The following is a 21,859-nucleotide window of genomic DNA, read 5'->3' as shown; positions in this document are numbered from 1 at the left end:
CCCCCAGCACTCCTTGGCATGGGATCAAAATAAGAATTTAGGGCTAAATCTACTAAACTCAGGGCTGTAAGCATTTGCTCAACTCCTCGAGTTACCTTCCCAGCCCACATTTAGTCCCCAAATATCTGAGAAGTTAAAACATCAGTACTCTATTCCCATGATCAAAAGAAAAACCATACTACAACTAGTAATTAACAGTTAAAGCAATATCTATAATGAAAAGAGTGATCAGATTTTAACAAAAGGCGGGGGGGGGGGGGTTTGGTGAACAGACCTGGAAACAGATAGGAGGAGGGAGAAGCTTCATTAAAACCACTGCAGCAGGCGGTACTGGGAACACGCCACCGGGCACTGGGTGTAAGCCAGGAGCTGCCAGAGAAAGAAACAACCAATGATTCAAACAGGACATTCATACAGAAAGATATTGCATGTCCATGTTGCTTTGTTCGGAGGCATTCTGATAGCTCTTAGTTCTTAAAAATTGTCTGACCAAAGACTTCCACGCTTGGAAGATAGAAATGCAAACAAGTGACTTCATAAGACAGGGGCTGAAGCAAAGTCAGTTTTGATTGAAAACCATTTGTAAAACTCAAAATTTGTTTAGCAATCCTGTGTAGCAGGATCTTAGAAGGGCCAAGTCCCAGTCATAGGTATCAGTAAGACCACTGAAGGTGCTTTCCGTCTAAGAATCTTCATGGAGCAGGATTTTGGAAAAGTATTACGACGGAAATGGGTCCCTGGAATCTGGGTCACTGAGGGTTGATTTTTTTTTTTTGTCTCCTCCCCACCCCTACTCCCAACACTCTTAACCCAACTGGGTTAAAAAATTACAGCCAAGTCACTTTCATAGAGACACTGAGTCGTCTAGTAATTAACCTACAATGCTCAGGTCACATAACTTTCCCCACCCGCTCCTCTGAATTTAGTCAATAAACTGATGTTTAAGTACTGGAGCCAAAGTTAAGGCTTACGTGCTAAATGTCGTGGCTGAAATGGAATCATCTGCTGAGTGTCTGGTTTAGGGTATTCTGGTTTTCTATCCACTTCATCTTTCAGAACAGGCACTATAGAAGGAGCTACAACTGGGTCTGGAATGATAGCTGCTAGCTTAGCACGGGAGACATCCTGAAAATGCAGAACAGAAGAATCCTAAACCTGAAAATGGGATTTGTGTATATAACTGCAATTTTTTAATCTTCATGGTACATTGAATTACTGGTTAAAAAGTCACAGAAAAAGAAAAAAAATGGAGGGATATCTGAGAACTTTAATGATGTTAAAAGAAAAATTATTAAGAACTCAACAGGGAAAAGCCAAAAGGTTCTGAAGACTTGCTATTTTAAATACACCCCAAACCCAGTTACAAATTATTAAACTCTGTGACCAGGGAGGACAGTAATAGACCAGAAAGAAGATTTTCTTGGCAAATACTTAAGACTGAGCACCTGCCATATTCTTCTATTTCCTTCATTAGAATTAAACATCTATCAGTCCCTCTAAGTGAAAAAGATGAAATGAGGTTCAGCTTCATAAAAGCTAAAATAAATACCTACACTAGTTAAGATTTTGCTAAGAAAATAAAAATTTCCACTAACTCATGAAAGCTAGATTAATCACTTAATTACTTAAGGTTTTGCTAATGAAATGAAAAATTCCCACTGTTCCAGAGAGGGTACACTTGAAGCAGCCTAATATTAGTCATGTTTTCTCTCCAATGAGGCAGGCAGTAATATGACATTTGAAAGAAGGAAGCGCGAAGCTTAAGGAAGTCAACAGAAGGTCATGCAGCTGACAGGCAGAGGATTAGGAGCCCAGGTCTCCACCCTCAAACCCATCCAGTCTTCCTGATCAGTACCTTGAGATGCCACAGTAAGGCTGACAACAACTCTTCACGTTAGGTCAAAGGGAAGGAACAACAGGGCAAGAGTAGGGAACTGATCAATAGGGGCCTGGCTCAGAAAAGTTCCTCTACTGCAGAGAACCCGGTGCCCATCTGCCTCTCTAGAACCTCAAGAGCTCCTTTTGCTACCAACAAGGGACACAAGAGCATTTCACTTTTTCAACATTTGCTCACATGCCGTTGGTGGCATCAAACGCAGACTGCAGCCGGTCTCAGAGAGGCGGCCCACTGGACATTCCTCCTTTCCCTGCCCCCTCTCACTGGCACATCGCACCAGTAGAAACACCCAAGGAGGAATACAAGATGGGAAAACCATATTCAATAAGTTTCCACTCAGAAATTGTAGTTCCAATTGGCTCTACTTGGAAATAGCAATATGTCTATTTTCACTCAATTTCCATTTCCATTTTGGTAACACTGACGCAGTCTTTCCTAAAGATTTACAAAATAATCTTAACATGTCTTTGAGGGTTTTTTTGGTTTTTTTTTTGGGGGGGGTTAAATCATATCTAAATTCTCACCTTGATCAGTCTTTCAATACTGAATGTTTCATAAACCCAATTAAAACTGTACACTTTATGTTTATTTCCTGAAAATATATTAGAAGAGATATGGCTGAGAGGTAGCACACATGCCTTGTATGCATGAGGCCCTGGGTTCTACCCCAAGGGAGAGAGGGCTGGATACAACAATACACTGTAGAGTGGTGTTTACCCGTGAGCTATTTTAAAACTTTGAAAAAGTCAGGACACTATACACATTTTGATTCTAAGTACATACCTTATAGCCAAGGGCTTTTAGCTCACTTGCAGAGCAAGGATATAAATCCATGAATTTGTATCTATCTACCAGTAAAGCTGTTTCTTTGCCTTCATACTCTTCTTTAAATGCTGTAAACCGTCTTTTCTCCACTTTCAGTATACTGGCTAGGTCACCGATATTACTTTCAAAAGCTAGAAATCGGGCCCAGATTTCTCTGTAAGAAAGTAAATGTAATCAAAGTTTAATTATTCTGGATTTGGGTCAAGGGGGCCATTTTAATAAAAAATTAAGTTCTCTTGAACACCCACTTTTTTTTTAAATTAGAAAAGTCTTTTCAGAATCAAGATTTCCAAGCTAAATAAAAATGGAATCACATAAGAGCACTCACATTTTAGCTAAATGTGGCATTAATAAGTTCCTTCTCTATTATTATGCTTAAGAATGTGAAAGGAAATTACAGACATAACAAGTTAGCCTAAGCACTTCTGTATTTAAACTCTTTTCTGGATTTTTACTTATTTAGCATTATCCTTTATGATCAATCAGAGACAGCCTGGTGAAATAACTCAAGGCAGAGTGTTAATGGAGTCCAGACAGAGTTCCCATTTCTCGTGAGTAATGTGGTCTCAACATTATGTTTAGTATCAGGAATTACAACACAGAACACATTCTTTACTTAATATATAAATAAATACAATCTAAAATCCAATGTCTGTTCCATTTCCACCCCCATATTTTTGGGGGAGAACAAATTTATGCCACATCATACAAAATAGTCTAAATTTAATGTTCTGATTTAAATTTAAAGTGAAATTTAAATGTCACTAAGTGAAATTTAAAGTGAAATTTAAATGTCACTAAGTATCTCTGCACTAAAATAATATTTTGAGTGTCTATGATATAATAAGTAGAGTAATAGTTATCACAAAAAATTTCCCACTGGCAGAAGAGTTTGCTCAAGAAGAAAATAAGACTTGGTAAAGTTCTAAAGACCAGGGATGTGGCTCAGTGCAAGATCAGCTGCCTTGCATGTATGAGGCCCAGCTCCAATGCCCCAAGACTGCGAGATTGGGGTAGGTGGGATGTTTGTGTAAGAGGGGAGCCTGGGAGAATAGCTCAGTGGTGTACACAGAACACCCAGTTCGAGTACAGGTCAAGAGCTTAATCCTCAGTGCTCCCACATGTGCCCTGCGTGATCCTAACGGCTCTGCTGCCTGTGATCTCTGGCTGCACACAGCTGGAGGTATGTGAACATCACGGCCAGAAGCGAGGGCAGTGGATACTCCCCACTTGTGAGTGCATGAGCACAAGAGAAGAGCGCACCCCCAGCGAGCATGTGTGAGCACAATTACAAGGAGTGCAAGCCTGAGCGAGCGCTGCAGCCAAATGCCATCAAACAAGGAAAGAAGGAAAGGGGGCAGGGACTGGGAAGGCTGTGAAATCCCCCCAATGTGTAGTTAGTTGGCTCAGCTAACTCGGCTCTAGACACGTATTTCCATGGTGGCACTACACCATGTTCCTCTGTTCAGTGAGAGTGAAAACAGCAAATCAGAAATACAACAAATGAAAGGCACTTTCAATAGGTAAGAGTCTTTGCTCCAGTAAGGGAGGTCAGAATTTCTTAGCTCTTTTCTAATTGACCTATACCAATTTCCAGAAAAGTGGGAACTATCAGGATCTCTTAAAATGTTTAGAAAATTTTGAGACATTATCAAAACACTGAAAATAATGTAGGTAGGGATGTGTAAGTCGCAAGAGAGAAAGGATCTCTCTCTTTCTCCCTGCCCCTCCCCCTCAGGGAGGGGCACACTTGGTAGTGATCAGAGCTTACACCATTGGGTCTATGCTCAGGGGTCACTCCTGGTGGGTTCAGGGGATCAAATGGGCTACCAGGGTTTGGATCTGGGTTGGCCAAATGCAAGGCAAATGCCCTTATCTGTCGTACTATCACTCTGCCCCCAGGGCTATTTTCTCTTGAAACTTATTTATACTCAAGTACACACTTCTGCCATAGATCACAATTCAAAACTAGTTTTCACACTTACCCAGACTTCTCGGGAGGAAGGCTTCCAGATGTTAAAACTCTTTCAAACAAAACTCGGGTATTATTGTCCTCTAGGATTTTAAAAGATTTTAAAATCTTAAATATATATATTTTAAAAGCAGCTTCACAATTCAACAATCTATTTGCATATGCATTGTCTCATTTAATCCATAAATCCTAAGCAAAAAGGTGACTGTCACATCAATTTCTTTTCCCGGGTAGGACTAGGACCTGGGACCTTGTACTTGTAAGGCAAATGCTCTACCATTGAACTATGTTTCTGACAGTCTGATTTTTATAAATTAGGTAAATAAGTAATCTGATTTGGTATTTATAAAAGATGGAAACTAGAAACATTACACTATTTTTTATACCCACTAGTTTTTTTCCCTTTTGAATCTTTATTTTTTATATTTCCTGTCAGATAATTTATTAGTTACCCCTCTATCACAGGATTTTGCAGCATGCCAGAACTAGAGAACACAGCGACAGTGTTATGGCATTTACAGACAGAACAATAAGAACTCAAACAGATAAAAATATTTAAAATAGGAAACAGCCGTCATCTGCAGTAGTATTTCTCCCAACTTTTTTTTTTTTTTTTTTTGCTTTTTGGGTCACACCTGGCGATGCCACAGGGGTTACTCCTGAATACTGCACTCAGGAGTTACTCCTGCCGGTGCTCAGGGGACCATATGGGATGCTGGGAATTGAACCCGGGTTGACCACGTGCAAGGCAAACGCCCTACCCGCTGTGCTATCTCTCCAGCCCCCAAACTTTTTTTAAAAATTTTTTTATTAGTGAAACACCATGAGGTACAGTTGTAGACTTACAAATTTTTGTGCTGAGATACCCATTAGTTTTAAGAGTGGTATCTGACCAGGTTCTCCATTTGACTTGTAAAAATAATGAAAATTACAAATCTATTCATATTACCAGTGTCTGCCTGTTAATATTTTTAAAATATATTGAATGTGAAGGGTGGCAAGCTCAAGATTCAACATAATTGAGTTTATTTTGCTCCAATTGGGTTACTCTATTTAGTTTAAATTCTTGTTATAGGCATAATAATCAGATCATTTAGTTTGGTAGACAGCACTGTCCACTGTAGTTCTCCTGTTGTTCATTGATTTGCTCGAGCGGGCTAAGTAATATCTCCACTGTGAGACTTGTTACTGTGTTTGGCATATCGAATACTTCATGGGCAGCTTGCTAGGCTTTGCCGTGCAGGTGAGATACTCTTGGCAGCTTGCCCGGCTCTTTGAGAGGGGCGGAGGAATCTAACCCCAATCGGCTACATGCCAGGCAAAAGTCCTGCCCGCTGTGCTGTTGCTCCAGCCCCAGATTGGTAGATAAGTATGAAATAGTCACCAAAGGTAGATTAAAACATATGGGCCTCTGTGGCTGAAAATAAGAAAATGATACTTCTTGCTGAACTCTAAGGATCTACTAAATTAAATACAATAAATTTATGAATAATCATTAAATCAAAGGCCAGAGTTATAGCACAGTAGATAGGGTGCTTGCCTTGCCCACATCTGACCTGAGTTCAATCCAGGCAGCACAAATGGTCCCAAGCCCCACAGGAGTTACCCAAGTGCAGAGCTAGGAGTAAGCCTTAGTCATTGACAAGAAAATAAATATCATTCAATCATATACTTATTTATTTTTTTTGCTTTTTGGGTCACACCCGGTGATGCACAGGGGTTACTCCTGGCTCATGCACTCAGGAATTACTCTTGGCGGTGCTCGGGGGACCATATGGGATGCTGGGAATCGAACCTGGGGTGGCCGTGTGCAAGGCAAATGCCCTACCCACTGTGCTATCACTCCAGCCCCGAATCATATACTTATAAGGGGTACATTTATGGTTTATAAACTGTACTTGAAGTGACATCTAGTGGTGCTGGGGACTTACTCCTGGTGGGGCTCAGAGGACTTTAGGAGATGCCTGGGATTGAACCAGGTGAGCGACATGCAGGCAAATACCCCACCCCTCTATTTTCTTGTTTTTTTTTTTTTTTAACCTGCATTATAATGTCTTACCCTTCAGAGCATCTTATGAGTTCCTTCATTATGACACTTTATAGTAGTAAAGCAAGCTATATATGTATATATATAATTTAATTTTTAACTATATTTAAGAGTAAGAAAGGTGAAATTTTATTTAATCCAATGTAGCTAAACAATTATTTCAACATTAAATCAATTCACATTTTCATAAATACTTTCAATTTTATGTATTTTATATCTCAAACACTTCGTTTTGACCTAGCCACATTTCAAGAGCTCAGTACCTAACCTTGATGGCCACCATAACTAAATAGCATAGTTCAGAACTAAATTAATACTCTCTTCTCTGCTTCCAAAGTACTTCATTCCGGGATCTATTATAGTACTGTGCATATTTCTGTATGATTACCATCATCATCATAAATAGTTAAGCCTTTAGTAGAATGCTTGCTTACCACACTTCATGTAAGTCAAACACATGCAAAAATTTATTTAATCCTCTCAACAATTCCATGAAAAGCACTCAATCATTCTTCAAATGAAAAATCTGAAACAGGATTACATTCTTAAGCCCAGAACCCATGCTACAGCTAAAAAACAAATGATGGTGTAATTGTTTTTCCATATCCGAGCCCACCAGGAGAATGTCTGGAAGGGAACAGAATTCCTATTCCCCTGTTCCCTTTGCATTCTCACAGTAATAAAAAGGTACTGAAAGGTGATGAACAGATGATTGAGTGGATAAACAAATGAACAAACTAAGACACTGATTAAGGGAGATGATAATGGTGACATCAGACATCTTCATTTTTAGAGTAACAAACACATGTATTGGCAATAATTTCTAATGTATCAATATCAAAGAGAGGAGCAATGACTTTACATAAGAAAATTTCTTTATAAATTAAAAATTCCATTATCTCACTTTTTGGAGTTAAGTCTTTCCAGAGTATAGTTTCACTAAGCTGAAATACAAAATCATAATTTCTTTCTTTCATATTATTTAGGCATATAAAGTGAATTATGTTATAAGACATGAAAATCATTAATACCCCTGATACATAATTTTATTTAACATAATACATTATTGTGTATTCTTCTGTTGAATCATCTCTAAAATCAGTTCATTTTAGTTAAGAAACGACATTTCCTGGGACTGGAGAGATAGTACACTGGGAAAGGCATCTGTCTCTCAAGTGGCCCACCCAGGTTTGTTCCCAGGTACCCCATATGGTCTCAAAAGCACCACCAGAAGTGATTCCTGAGCACAGAGTCAGGAGAAAGCCCTGAGCACTGCCAGGTGTGGCCTAAAAACAAAGAAATTACATGTCCTAGACTGTGGGGTAACTAGACTAACTAAACTGAATAATACATATGCATAAATAATATACAAATTCCCTCAGTGCCTGGTATAAAGCAGGAACTCAACAGAGAATAGATAAATAAAGAGGCTAATATTCAAGTATTTGTTTTGAAATCTCTTCCCCAGGAGCCTCGAAGCACTTTATTTCTTGAGCAACTTTATCTTTTTCTTTTGGGGGGGTTGGGGGTAGGGTGAGGGGTCCACACCCAGCCATGTTTGGGGCTTACTTCTGGCTCTTCACTCAGGAATTACTTCTGGTGGTGCTCAGGGGACCATATGGGGTGCCTGGGATTGAACCTGGGTTGGCCACATGCAAGGTGAGCACCCTATTTCTGTGCTATCACTCCAGCACCGATTGAGCTTTTATTTTGGGGGAAGGAATAGGGGTTTTGGGCCACACCCAGTGGTGATCAGGGGCTATTCCTAGATCTGTGCTCCAGAGTGATCCCTGGCAGTGCTTAGGAAACTGCATGTGGTGCCAGGGATTTGAATCAATTGCATAGCTCTGCAGCCACAAGTGAGGCAAGTGCCTCATTTCCTGTACTACTGATTTTTTTCAATGCGTAGAATTACTTTGTCTGTTTCTTAGCCCCTCTTAAAACAACAGACAATTAGCACAGAGTCAGCATAGATGCACACAAAGAACTCTGAATTTATGATTTTTCTTTACTATTGATGGGACTTTACTTAAGACTGAGGAATCAAAGGCATCTACCATTACTTAATAAATATAAATTATTCACTAATAGGTAACAAATATTTTTCTCTTACATTGCCAGGGATTAACCTGGGCCTCATACATGCAAGGCAAGTATTCTATCACAAAGCTACACCAGCAAACCCCCACAATATTTCCTAAATGTCTAGCAAGCGTGATGACAGCAACATAATCTCAAGAGAATGACCTTGATGGTTTAATATTAACTGTCATTACTGATTAGAATCTACTTACCATTGAGGTGAGAAAGATAGTCAATATAGGCGAGGACATATTCTGGGATGTCTCCATATTTCTTTAGTCCCAGCTCAAAAATCTTAAAGGCAACAGACTTGTCCTGAAAGCGAAAAGGAAAAAAAATACTGATTTCCATGAGACGTCAGACAAAATGGCACAAAGAATAATAAAACGGCACTACCTAAATATGGAAAGGTACATTAAAAATTAAGATAGAAACAAAGTGTTAAACTGCTAACCTAAAAACCATTTGAGGAGGTTTAGATTCAGAAATATGGAGTTTAATAAGGTAAAACTGGCAAACAATAGGAATTTTATGTTGCATAAACCTCATACTGATGCAAGCATTCCCCATTTTTAAAGGCTAACATACCATCTTGCTTTTATGATATACAGTAGTTATCTGTTTCCACTATCTATAAGAAATTTGAAGAGCATTTTTAGTCTTTTTTGGGGAGAGTGGTGGGACATGGGCTTGTTTTTATGATATACAGTAGTATCTGTTTCCACTATTTGTAAGAAATTTGAAGAGTATTTTTTTAGTCTTTTTTGGGGGGTGGGGTGGGACTTGGGGGCAGAGTTTGAGTGTTTCCTGTGGGGGACCATACCTAGTGGTGCTCATGACTAATTCCTGGCTCTCTGCTCAGTAAGTGACCCCTAGCAACACTAAGGGGCCATATATGCTTCCAAGGATTGAACAGGGTCAGCTGCATGCCAAGTAAGTGTCAGACATCCTGTATTATCTCTCTGCCCCAAAACGGATCTTTGCATTTACAACAAAAGGCAAAAAGCAAAAACAGTGCTTGGCATTTGTTTTGTAGCAAACCAGTATAGATGCAGCTCATGTCTGGCACTGTGTGAGTAGCACTGCCAACCTACTTCCTCGGGGACTACTTTATACATAATGTACTTAAATCATTCTTGCTTTTATTATATGCCAGTGTTGATTTAGGTTTTATGTGCTATTTGGTATAATTTGGGGATTTGAAAAAACTAAAAATTTTTTGTTTGTTTTGAGGCGATGTTTGTTTTGATGTTCAGAGCTTACTCCTAGCTTCTGTACTCGGGATCACTTCTGGCAGGGTTCAAGGGATACGGGGTGCTGGGGATCGAACCTGGGTTGTCTGCATGCAAGGCAAGCACCCTACCGGCTGCAGTGTAGCTCTAGACTCAAGCTAAAAATTTTTTCCCTTCACTTCATACCATTTTGGCTTAGAAAAGATTTCACAGAGCCCAGAGAGATAGTTTAGGACAGAGATAGTTTAGTAAGATGCTTGTCTTATAATGCAACTGACCCTTGTTGGATCCCAACACCACATACTGATGCCTGAGCATCACCAGGAATGACTCCTGAGCACAGACCCAGAAATAATCCCTCACCCCGACCCAGCATCTCTAGGGGATGCCCAAAAAGACCAAACCAAACTATAAAACAAACAAAAAACAATTTCATAGGAAAACTCTACTTTCAGATAGCAGGTGAAACTTGAAAACTTACGCTTCCTTTACAAAGCAATTACAATGCAGTGACAGAAACTATAACTTTTTTTTGGGGGGGGGTCATACCCAGCGATGTTCTCGGAACCATATAAGATGCCAGAAGACCATGTGCAAGACAAGCACCTTAACCACTAGACTATTGCTCCAGTCCCTAGAACTCATTTTAATTAATGTATCTCAGCTGAAGAAAACAATCTTACTTTTCTATTACATTTCAGTACTTACCTTACTACAGTAATATTCCATTAGTGCTGCAGTAACGTAGACATGGTGACGGGTTCTGGTATCTTCTCTTGCTTTCTTAAATATCATCCTTCCAGATTTGATACCTTCTGCTCTTCTTGCAAATTTCATATACTGGATGTACACCTATGCAAAAAAGACAAAAATACTTATTTCCTACAGATTAAGTTGAATGTGGATCTCAGTAGCAGCTCACATTATTCTTAAATGTCTCCTATATAAGACCATCACAAAACATTGGTAAGATTTTATATATTATTTGTATGTGTATACATATAGTTATTTTTAATCCCAAAGCCAAACTTTACAGGCACTGATTTAAAATACTGAGATATAATTCACATGCCAAAACCTTCTTCCTCTAAAAAGTATACAATTCAATGGCTCTTAGTATTCTTGGTATATTCACTATTCTTGGTATATTCACAATGTTATGTAATCTTCACCACTAATTCCAGAACATAAAAATTTATGAAAAAAAAAACTATAAGAGGAGCTAGAAAAAAAATCCCACGAATGAATAATACCTACAAACTCAAGGTTTGATGTAATACAAGTGATTGTTTTTGTTTCTAAAAATGTTCATTTTCACGTACGCTTATTTATAGCTTCATGTTTGTTCTGTCTTTACGGTTTTGGGCCACACCCAGCTGTGTTCAGGGCTTTCTTCTATCTTTGTGCTAAGTGAGCACTCCTGGCAGGGCCCAGGAGGCCACATGGGTGGCCTGAGACCTATACCATCTCTACAGCCTTTTTTTTCCTTTTTTTAAATTTTTATCAGTGAGACACCATGAGGTACAGTTGTAGACTTACAAATGTTGTGCTTGAGTTTCAATTATACAATGATCAAATACCCATCCCTCCACCAATGCCCATTTCCCACCACCAAGGGTCCCAGTATCCCTCCCAATCCCCATTCCCCCCAACCCACCCTGCCTCTGTGGTAGGGCATTCCCTTTTGTTCTTTCTCTCCTTTTGGGTGTTGTCATTTGCAAAAGAGGCATTGAGTGACAATCATGTTTGGTCTATAGCCTACTTTCAGCATGCTTCTCCCATCCTGGGAGGATCCTCCCAATACCCTTTATTCACCCTTTATTTGGTGCTCCCTTCTCAATCTGAGCTGCCTTTTCCCCTAGCATGTGTGGCTGGCCTCCAAGCCATGGAGCAAAATTCCCAGTACTAAATTCATACAGCCCTTTGTTTATAGCTTTAAAAGCTTACCATTTAATTTTCTAAAGATCTTATCACAGAAATTCATTGATAATCTGTTAATGAGTCATTCTGAATTGTCACTAGAGTGTACTAAGTACAATGTAAATGTACTATTTGTTCAATGAACAAATAATCCTATGAGGAGGGTGACTATGAGTAGATTCATGATTCTCCCAGTTTTGATGATGTCACATATAATGCCCAGTTTAGCAGATGGATGGATGGATGGGTGGAATTTTACCCAGTGCACAATACATGGCATAGAATGATCTACTGAATGAATTTTATTTATTAAATGAATTTTAAACTGATTAAAAAGTGTAAGCAGGCCTTCTGCTTGCTGCTACACCATTCCAGTGAGGCCAGTTTTCAGCTGACATCACTGGGCCTACTTGGGAATGAGAGGCAGAGGCCCTCCCTTTCTGGCTAGGTCCCTCCACACCCAACCTGTGCCACAGAGAGGGCCCACACTACAGCTCCTCAAGTACGTCCAAGTAAGTCTGAAAGGGCCCTGGGACAGCTCTACTCAACAAATTACTTGCTGCTCACAGTTATGCTTCCTGTCACTTGGTGCGGACTGGCAGAGTAAAGAGCAAACTCTAGCCTAACCCTTCAGTGACTTCCAGGAGGTCTGACTACAAAGACTCACCCCACCCCCAACTCTAGCCCGGTGCAGGAGAATACGGGAAAACCAATGGGGAAAATAAGTAGAAGCCCACTAAGTTGAATGAGCAAAAACAATTATCTCTGAAATCAAAAATAACACCAACTAGTTCAGTAAGTCCTCACATAGTGTCTTTAGTGACATCTTTTGTTCAATGAAGCTCAAAGAAACAATGGCACAGGTAGTAAATCAGCTATTCCAAGGAGTTGGGTGACTGAGAAAAGGACAACTATGAACCGGTCACATGAGGGGGCTTTCAGGGGGGTATCAAAATGTTTATATCTTTATAGTGATGCTGGTTCCATGACTTGATACCATTGCCAGATTCAGAGAATGGTACATGACAGGAAACTTTAAAAATTGGTGTGAGACATTCAGCAAATGGGAGATTTGTATAGCTACTCACCAAGGTGGGGTCAATATCCTCAATAGACAGGAGTCTGTTATATATGCTGTGAACTTTCTCATATTTCATGCGACTCTAAGGAGGTAGAGAAGAATGAGCTTAAACATAACACTCATAAACAAGCAGGTTTTAAGCTCTGAGGCTGCATGCCATAATGGTATTTATTTTGATTAAAATATAAAATGAGGGGGCTGGAGAGCTGGGGCAGGTATAGCAGGTACGGTGCTTGCCTCACATGTGTTGGCTTCGATCTCCAGTATACCATATGATCCCCTGCACATTGTCAGGAGTAGTTCCTGAGTGCAGAGCCAGAAGTAGCCCTTTAGCATTGCTGATTGTGACTCCCGAAACAAAACAAAGAATATTTATACATGTATGTATATGTATATGTGTGTGTTGTGTATAAAATGAGTTGAGGACCATTTTTATTATTATTATTATTATTATTATTTTTGCTTTTTGGGTCACATCTGGTGATGCACAGGGGTTACTCCTGGCTCACACACTCAGAAGTTACTCCTGGCAGTGCTTGGGGTATCATATGGGATGCTGGGAATCAAACCCGGGTCTGCTGCGTGCAAGGCAAAAGCCCTACTCACTGTGCTCCAGCCCCTTGAGGACTATTTATTAATATTATTCCTTGTCAACTAAAAGCAAAATGCCTGGCAAAGAGCATTCGAAGGGGAAAAATTCAGTCTTGGATTGCTCTTCAAGCCCATACTCTCCCTTGAACATATTTGCTTGTCTCTATGTCTCTGCTTTTTTCCACTCTGGGGAAATTGTATTCTCTCTTGAATACATACTTCCTCTTTTTCTCTCCCCTGACATCTTTCTAAGGTTCATTCCATAAAAATTATCTTGCTTCAATTAAAAACATCAGTCTTGCACTAAAAAAATCCAATTATATGAAGACTTAAAAAATTTTTATACTCACCTCTTCATAATCTGCATATGCAAAATACAGAAGCATGTTCTTTTTCAATAAAGTGCTTATGGCTCTTTCATATATATTAGCAGCTTCATCACTAAATAATTTGGCATTATTCATATCCTAGAAGGAAAAACAGAAAATTCAGTCAATACTTTTATCTATCTACCTATCTATTTATTTAATTTTCTTTTTGGGTCACACCCGGCATTGCACGGGGGTGACTCCTGGATCATGCACTCAAGAATTACTACTGGCGGTGCTCGGGGGACCATATGGGAAGCTGGGAATCGAACCCGGGTTGGCCGTGTGCAAGGCAAAAGCCCTACCTGCTGTGCTATTGCTCCAGCCCCCAGTCAATACTTTTAATATAGCTGGAAGAGAATAAAATCAACTGCCAGTACCTTATTTATGAATAATAATATCTATTTAATATCTAAAATGGTGTCCCAGGGATAGCTCAGTGACAGAGTCTATGGTGTAGGCATGAAGTCACAAGCTCAGTGCTTGGCACAACCTCACACACCAAGCATGATCCTGGAGGCACTGTTGTTCGTGATGCCTGATGTCACAACAAAGCGTGCTATCTCCAGCACATGGTAATCAAGTATGCACAAGAACCACAACTAAGTGCGCAAGGAGCACAGTCAAGTGTGTGACCCCTAGTTATCTCGAAAGCAAAGCAAGAAGCAAATAAAAATATTAAATCATTAAAATTGAGAGATATAACAAAGAAAACACATTCACATGCATACACATATGGACTCAGATGTACTTCTGGATTCTGAAAATATTCAAAATCATTTAATGAGCACCGAAATACACCATGGGAAAATTTTAAAAAAACATGAAAATATAAAGACAAGAACTGGAAAGATAGCTCAAACGTAAGTGCGCATGCATGCGTGTAAGAAGCCCAGGTTTGCTCCCCGATACTGCACCAGAGCAGAGAACTGCTAGGTGTGGCCTAAAAACAAAACAAAACAAAAGGGCAGAGGCAAACTCTTGGTTTGTGGGAAGCCCAGGTTTGACCCTTTGCATTACATGGTCCCGGAGCACCACCGGGTATGACTCAAAACCAAGAAAACAGAAAGATTGAAAATGTATCTACTTTATCTTAGCATACCAACAGCCCTGGTCCAGAGACACAGCAGTGAGTCCTGGAAGACACCACAGTGCCAAAGATCTCTCTGGGCCCATACTGAGCCAATTTCACCAGGGGCACCACAGATGGAGCAGGTGTGCTCTCCCTGCCCACTCCAGATGGAAGAGCTTCCAGAAACAAGGCCCAGGTATGTAGGTTCCAGGACTAAGTCTCCAGGCGGCACAGCAGCAGAGGGGTCAGGCTGTCCCTCCCCGGCTTCCCACCTGATCGGCAGCCTAGCTGTCATACCCACAATCTGCCTCCGGGCGCCATCTTAGCACACCAACAGCCCTGGTCCAGAGACTCCCAACTAAGACCCAAAATGGATTAGTGCTATACAGAGATGTCTCTGGAACCCAAGCATTTACAATCTAGAATCCCAGAAGTGTGTGGCCACTTTTGCAGCTCTGCGAGCTCTCATATATTCAAAATGAGCAATGGAAAATAAATTATCTACCGTCTGCCCCTGGCAGGTAGGCTTGAATGGCGATGGGAAAATCTGAGCGAAACATAATGCCCAAAAGTAGAGAGAGTATTAAGAAAATTGTTTGCCATAGAGGCAGGGTGAGGACTGGGATGGGGATGTGGGGGATACTTGGGACACTGGTGGTGGAAAATGTGGACTGATGGAGGATGGGTGTTCGGTCATTGTATGGCTGAATCTCAAACATGAAAGCTTTGGAACTCTATCTCATGATGACTCAAAAAAAAAAAAAAAACCTGTCACTGTCCTCCCATTGTTCATCAATTTTCTTAAGCGGGCCCAGTAACGTCTCCATGGTGAGACTTGTTACTGTGTTTGGCATATCAAATACTTCACGGGGAGCTTGCCAGGCTTTGCCGTGCGGGCGAGATACTCTCAGTAGCCTGCCGGGCTCTCCGAGAGGGGCGGAGGAATCGAACTTGGGTCGGAGGAATCGAACTTGGGTCGGCCATGTTGGCTGCGTGCAAGGCAAACGCCCTACCCGCTGTGCTATGGCTCCAGCCCATATCTACTTCATCTAGTCTAATTAAATATTCTGAATTATCAGCTTCACTTGTTGTTTTTTCTTTTGGCTTTGGGTCATATTCAGCAGTGCTCAGGACTTACTCCTGGCTCTGTGCTCGGAGATCACTCCTGGAAGAGCTCAGGGGACCATATACAGTGGCTAAGGGCTGGCGACATGCAAAGCATTTGCTCCTTTACCCCTATCCTATCTCTTTGACCCAGGCAATTGCCAATTTTGTTTAATTTTTTAGTGTTTTATTTCTAGCCATATCCAAACCATGAGAAGATCAAAAGTGGGGGAAAAGGAATACTCACCCCCTTCTCTGCGAGTAGTTTACTTGACTGTTCAAGGTATTGGGCAGCTTCATACCAAATATCAGGGTGATGGCCCAGTACAAGCAGGCACTGTTCGTAAGCAAACATAACTAAGGGAAAACATTCACAAACATGAAATTAAAACCAGCAGTAAATAAAACTATCAGCCAAAGTATCAAAAGGAAATTACTAAGCATAGGTTCCTCAATAGAAAACACTTACCCATCTTTCATTAAATTAGTATTTATGAAGACTAGCTGTATACTGGGAAATGTGAAAGTAACATGACAGCACCAGTAAATCAAGGAGAATGCTTTGAATGAATAAATGAACAAGTGATTAAGATTTTCTGTACTTAAGAAGTCAGTGATACAGGCCTGAGGAAATAGCTCAAAGGGCTAGTGCACATGTTTACCTGCTGTACAAACTCTCCAGCCCCTAACTTTATAACTACTGTTATAAATAACATTCAAAAGTATAAAAACAAAATAAAACCTAAATTAAAACTATAAAAAATTAAAGTGTCTAGAATGGAAACTTATAGATCACAAATATCAAAGGGTAATATTTGAAATAGAATTCACTGGATGAGTTTAAAATTAGCCTGGGAAAGGGGTACTGGAAGGTGGTGATTCACTGATTTGAATAAAGCCACTGCCATCCAAACAGGAAGCTGTGAGTAGTGTCGCTGCAAGCACAAGTATCATTCTGGCAGCTTACTGTCTATGCTTGGCAGCAAAGCTGGCTGCAGCTCACCAGGGCAAGTGATTTCAGGTCAGACAGGGCCAAGAATGTGCTAGGAAAGGATCTGACTCCAGTTCATACTGCTGCTCCAAAGTTGTGCAAGCACTGGGACCAGGAGTGTTACCCTCCAGCAAGCAAGTACATGAGCAATGCAGCAAAATTCTAGCAAATCTTTATACTCAGAATGTTTGCAAGCACCACAGCTAAAGAGTGTAATCCCTGACAAGCACCAAGGCAGAGTGCATGAAACATAGGCATAGATCTATAGAAAATAATTATGAAGGTACGGAATAAAAAATAAATAACTGGTGGTAAAAAGCAGCCTTAGGGATGGGAAGATAATACAGGGATTAAGTTACATATGCCCAATTCTAGTTCAATCCACAGAACCACATGAAGCCCAGAACTGCCAGTTACAGCCCTAGAGGCCCCCAAGCAGTGCTGGGTGTGGGCTGGTGATCCCCAGTACACCATAGGTCTGAGAAGCACTCCGTTCTCTGCCCTATTATTGAACTACAATCCAGTTGGCCGAGTATCATCAGAAGTGGCCCCCAGGTCACTTGAAACCCCCTCCCCAGTCTCTCAATCATTAAAAATGAAGCAGTCTTTGTAACTCATGGGATACTATCAAATGGTTCAGATATGAACTGGATTCCCAAGAAGGTAAGCTTTCTTACCTCTCTTAGTTATAAGGGTCTGATCTTCTGTACGGAGAGGGTTGCTCTTTTCCCACTGGATATATTTCTTCCACATATCAACCTGCTGAGCTTCTTGAGGAGTATTCTGAGGAGGCACTGAGGGAGCATTGCGGTCCAAACCTTTCATTACTGTCTCATATTCCTAGACAACAAACATTCAGGATTCTGGGGTGAGCCTAGAACTACTCAGGCAGAATCGAACGGCTCAGAATGCTGTTCAAAATGCCTGTTTTTTCCAAATACTACTTTGCTAATTCCAAGAGGGAGAAAGGTTACAGAGGATGACCTTCCCAGTTAACACTTTCCCGAACTGGGTGAACAGAACACCTATAAATTTTCTCTGCAGGTAATTAGGAGAGTTTTCTTGTTGATTAAGAGCTGATAGAACAACACAAGTAATTATCTCTACTGGTACCAAGACTACCATCTCTGAAAATATGATCTTTTAAATTTTCAATAGTTTGTATTACTAGGGCATTTCTTCTAATTTCTAGCAGATCAACTAATGGAAAATTATGCAAATGAAACAAAATAAGTCCCTGAGAATTTTGTCACTAATAAATTAGAGTAGTAAAGTATCAGATGAGAAATTATGAGGGAAGGATAAGACCAACCCCACCATCAATTATAGGCAGAACCTAGAAAATAATGAAGTGTAAATACATAAACTCGAGTTTTCTATTAGAAGTTTTTTCCTTGCCAAGTTGTACTTTAATATGTCATATTAAAGGGATTTCATTTAAAATATATCACATGTTTAAAGTCTCCAATTGTCATTAAAATTGCTAATAACAGAAAATATCAAGGGTAAACCAAACAAACAAGACTTTGTCTATATATTGCATCCTCATAACAAACAGGCCAAAAGAAAATCCATACCTTGGCTACACGCCTAGCATTCATGTAATCTCTACTCCGATCTTCAATCATTTTTTTAGCTAAATGAATATTGATACCCTATGAAACACAAAGGAAACATTATTTATAAAGATGAGTATATTTTAACATTAATTCATTTCCTAAACTACTTTAAAAGTCACTTATATTTTTCTTTTTTTTTGTTTTTGGGTAATACCCAGCGATGCTCAGGGGTTATTCCTGGCTCTGTACTCAGGAATTACTACTGGTAGTACTTGGGGAACCATATGGAATGCCAGGGATTGAATCTGGGTCGGACACATGCAAGGCAAACGCCTTCCCTGATGTATTATCACTCTGGCCTAGTCATTTATTTTATCCAGAGATGCTCAGAGGCTATTCCTGGTGATACTCAGAGGACCATGTAGTACAGGGGATCAAATCAGGATTGGTTTCATGCAAAGTAAGCACCTTTTACTTCCTAACCAAAAAAAAAAAAAGATCAACTATTTCACATAAAGTCATACTAAGAGTAATGTATAGAATCCTATAGCTGAATGGACATGGCTGGCTCTCAAAGTCTGTTTTCTAATGAGGTTTTTTTTATAACTTTATTTTTTTAATTTATTGGAATTTTGGGCTACATCCAGTGATACTAGGGCTTACTTCTGGCTCTGTAAGGGGGGTTGGGGATCAAATGAGGGACAAGTGTGTGCAAGATGAATGTCATATTACTCTGCTCCCAAGGTCTAAATAGTTTAAAAAAATAAATGCAGAGTGGGAAAGAGGCCATTTTACATCTAGCAATTCTCAAGTAGTAGTGCAGAATCCTAATTCCCAAGACTCTTTTAGGGGATCTGAGATCAAAACAATAATGCTAAGACAATATTGTCTCTCACAAATATACAGCAAAGTTTTGTTTCCATTTTTTTTTTGGCGGGGGGGGGGGGTGCTATTCCTGGCAGTGCTCAGGGGTTAATCCTTGCTTTGCACTCAGGAATCACCCCTCGTGGGCTCGGAGGACAATACAGGGTGCCAAGGATTGAACTCGGGTGGGCTGTGTACAAGGCAAGTGCCCTAAGTTTTCCAGCAACGTTATGGCATTCATATAACATTTAACTTAGAAACATGAATATTCAGGTCCAGAGATGTGGCTAGAAACAAGAAAATCCAGGGTCTCCTTGTATATGGAGAACCTGGGCTTGGGCTCAATTGCTGGCACAAATGCATATAAAATCATCTGTCTTCTATTGTGTTAGATATTAAAACAGATTTGTGAGCCAGGTAGTACAGGAGCTTAGACACTTGCCTTGTATGCTGCCAAACCTGGTTAAATTCTGGGCACTGCATACAGTCCCCTGAGCATAGTGAGGGGTCTTTCCTGAGCAGAGACAGGAACATCCCCTTCAGCACTTTGGGGTGTGATCTCAAAACTCCCCCGATAAAAATATTCACTAGATTTGGAAAAATATAAAACAATACCATTCATCTAACTAAATTTTTGTTTACTTTATAAAACTTTGTTTTAGTGCAGTTATGTTAAAAATAGTATATTATTATAAACCTTAAAAATAAATATCTTGTAATTTTTTCAAATTACAATGCAAAAAACTACATTAGAAACAAAATGTCTCTTTGGTCTTTAATAATTCTTTGTTTTGGGGTCATACCCATCTGTGCTGAGGGTCAACTCCTGGCTCTGCACTCACAGCTCACTTATGTTGGGCTTGTGGAATCATATAGGTTGCTAGGGATCAAACCCAGAACAGGCATACACACAAGGAAAGTGCCCAACCCACTGTACTGTCTCTAGGTCCAGTCTTCAATAATTTTAAAATCCCAACACCAAATGTTTGAGAAACACTGCTCATGTTTTTGAGGAAACACTTTCAGTGTACCACACAGTTCATCTGATCACACTGATAATACTTATTTGACATGTACATTTACATATATGGACTAATTAGCCCAGTTCAAGCTATGAGAGAGAAGTCTTGGACTGCAATCCGATATCTCCCCAAAGGAAGTTATTAATCACATATTTTTGTGTATATGTGGTTTTTGGACCATACCCAACAATGCTCAGGGGTTACTCCTGGCCCTGTACACAGGGATCACTACTAGTGATGCTCAGGGGACCAGATCAGATGCCAAGGATGGAACCTGGGTCTGCCATGTATAAGGGAAACGCCCTACCACTGTATTATCTCTCTTGCTCCTAATCATGTCATTTTAAGTAGGAGAGAGAGGTACACTGCAACTGATCATTACTACAAAAAAAATTCTAAAAGACACTGCTGCATATGAGATTAATAACAATGTACATGAATGGATATGCTTTGGATATGGATATGGTTTAGTATTCTACGAAATATAACTTACCACAAATCCAAGACCCTCAAATCTTATAAAAAAAACTAAAAGTGCCTCTTTCATGACAATATAAAAATACATATGTGCAGCACTGAAACACAGGTAGCTCAAACCAGAAAAACTAAAATTCTTAAATCTATGATGCATAAAAATAAAAGTGGCTTGGCTTTTAATAAACAACTTTGGAGCTGGGGAGATAGCACAGAGTTTAGTCGTGCACGTGCGTGCTTCAAGAGTTCAATTCCTAGCACCACAAGATCACCACAACACTGCCTGTGTAGTTCCGGAGGCCCCAAGCACGGCCATGGTCCTCTTCCCCACAGGGACCAAGCATCACCACATCCACAGGCTCTAGTACTACCTGGTGACTCAGTTGGACAAGTATCAGAGAAAATGGTCCACAGGCCCAGTGAGCAACGCTTGGGAGAACGCTCTTCCATCCAATCAAGCGCTGAAAAAATATTCTGGCTTAATTTACCTCTTCATATTTGTTATAGTCTCTCCAGAGTTGTTCGATATTGATCATTGGATTAACACAACCTCGTTGATAAACTCTTCGGACAGCAGTTATTCTCTGATTTTCTGCATAAGATCCAACAGCTTCCCTGCGGTTGGATTAAAAATGCCATCAACTATAGTATAATTAAATATACTATTAATACATGCACAAATAACAAATCCTATAGAAATACTTACACGCCTTTTAAGAAATTGATGTAATCCACCCAAATCTGAGAAATAAAATATT

At 40.0% G+C, this 21,859-nt stretch overlaps 1 protein-coding gene across 1 annotated transcript in view; it reads right to left on the bottom strand.

Moving 5' to 3' along the window:
* CSTF3 (cleavage stimulation factor subunit 3) overlaps positions 1–21,859 on the bottom strand; it is a 94,640-nt gene that overhangs the window by 2,173 nt on the left and 70,608 nt on the right. The window contains exons 7-19 of the mRNA XM_056133132.1: positions 21,808–21,842; positions 21,590–21,716; positions 18,760–18,837; positions 17,860–18,022; positions 16,439–16,548; positions 13,998–14,114; positions 13,064–13,138; positions 10,764–10,907; positions 9,036–9,138; positions 4,708–4,777; positions 2,681–2,876; positions 972–1,125; positions 275–369 (exon numbers count right to left, since the gene is read on the bottom strand). Of these exons, the coding sequence (XP_055989107.1) occupies positions 275–369; positions 972–1,125; positions 2,681–2,876; positions 4,708–4,777; positions 9,036–9,138; positions 10,764–10,907; positions 13,064–13,138; positions 13,998–14,114; positions 16,439–16,548; positions 17,860–18,022; positions 18,760–18,837; positions 21,590–21,716; positions 21,808–21,842 (1,467 nt within the window). The remainder of the gene's footprint in view (positions 1–274; positions 370–971; positions 1,126–2,680; positions 2,877–4,707; positions 4,778–9,035; positions 9,139–10,763; positions 10,908–13,063; positions 13,139–13,997; positions 14,115–16,438; positions 16,549–17,859; positions 18,023–18,759; positions 18,838–21,589; positions 21,717–21,807; positions 21,843–21,859) is intronic.

This window comes from Sorex fumeus, unplaced genomic scaffold, assembly GCF_029834395.1.
Source record: "Sorex fumeus unplaced genomic scaffold, SorFum_2.1 ptg000007l, whole genome shotgun sequence".
Lineage (NCBI taxonomy): Eukaryota > Metazoa > Chordata > Mammalia > Eulipotyphla > Soricidae > Sorex > Sorex fumeus.
The sequence above is the reverse complement of the archived record's forward strand: the minus strand, read 5'-3'. Positions and strand labels throughout refer to the sequence as shown.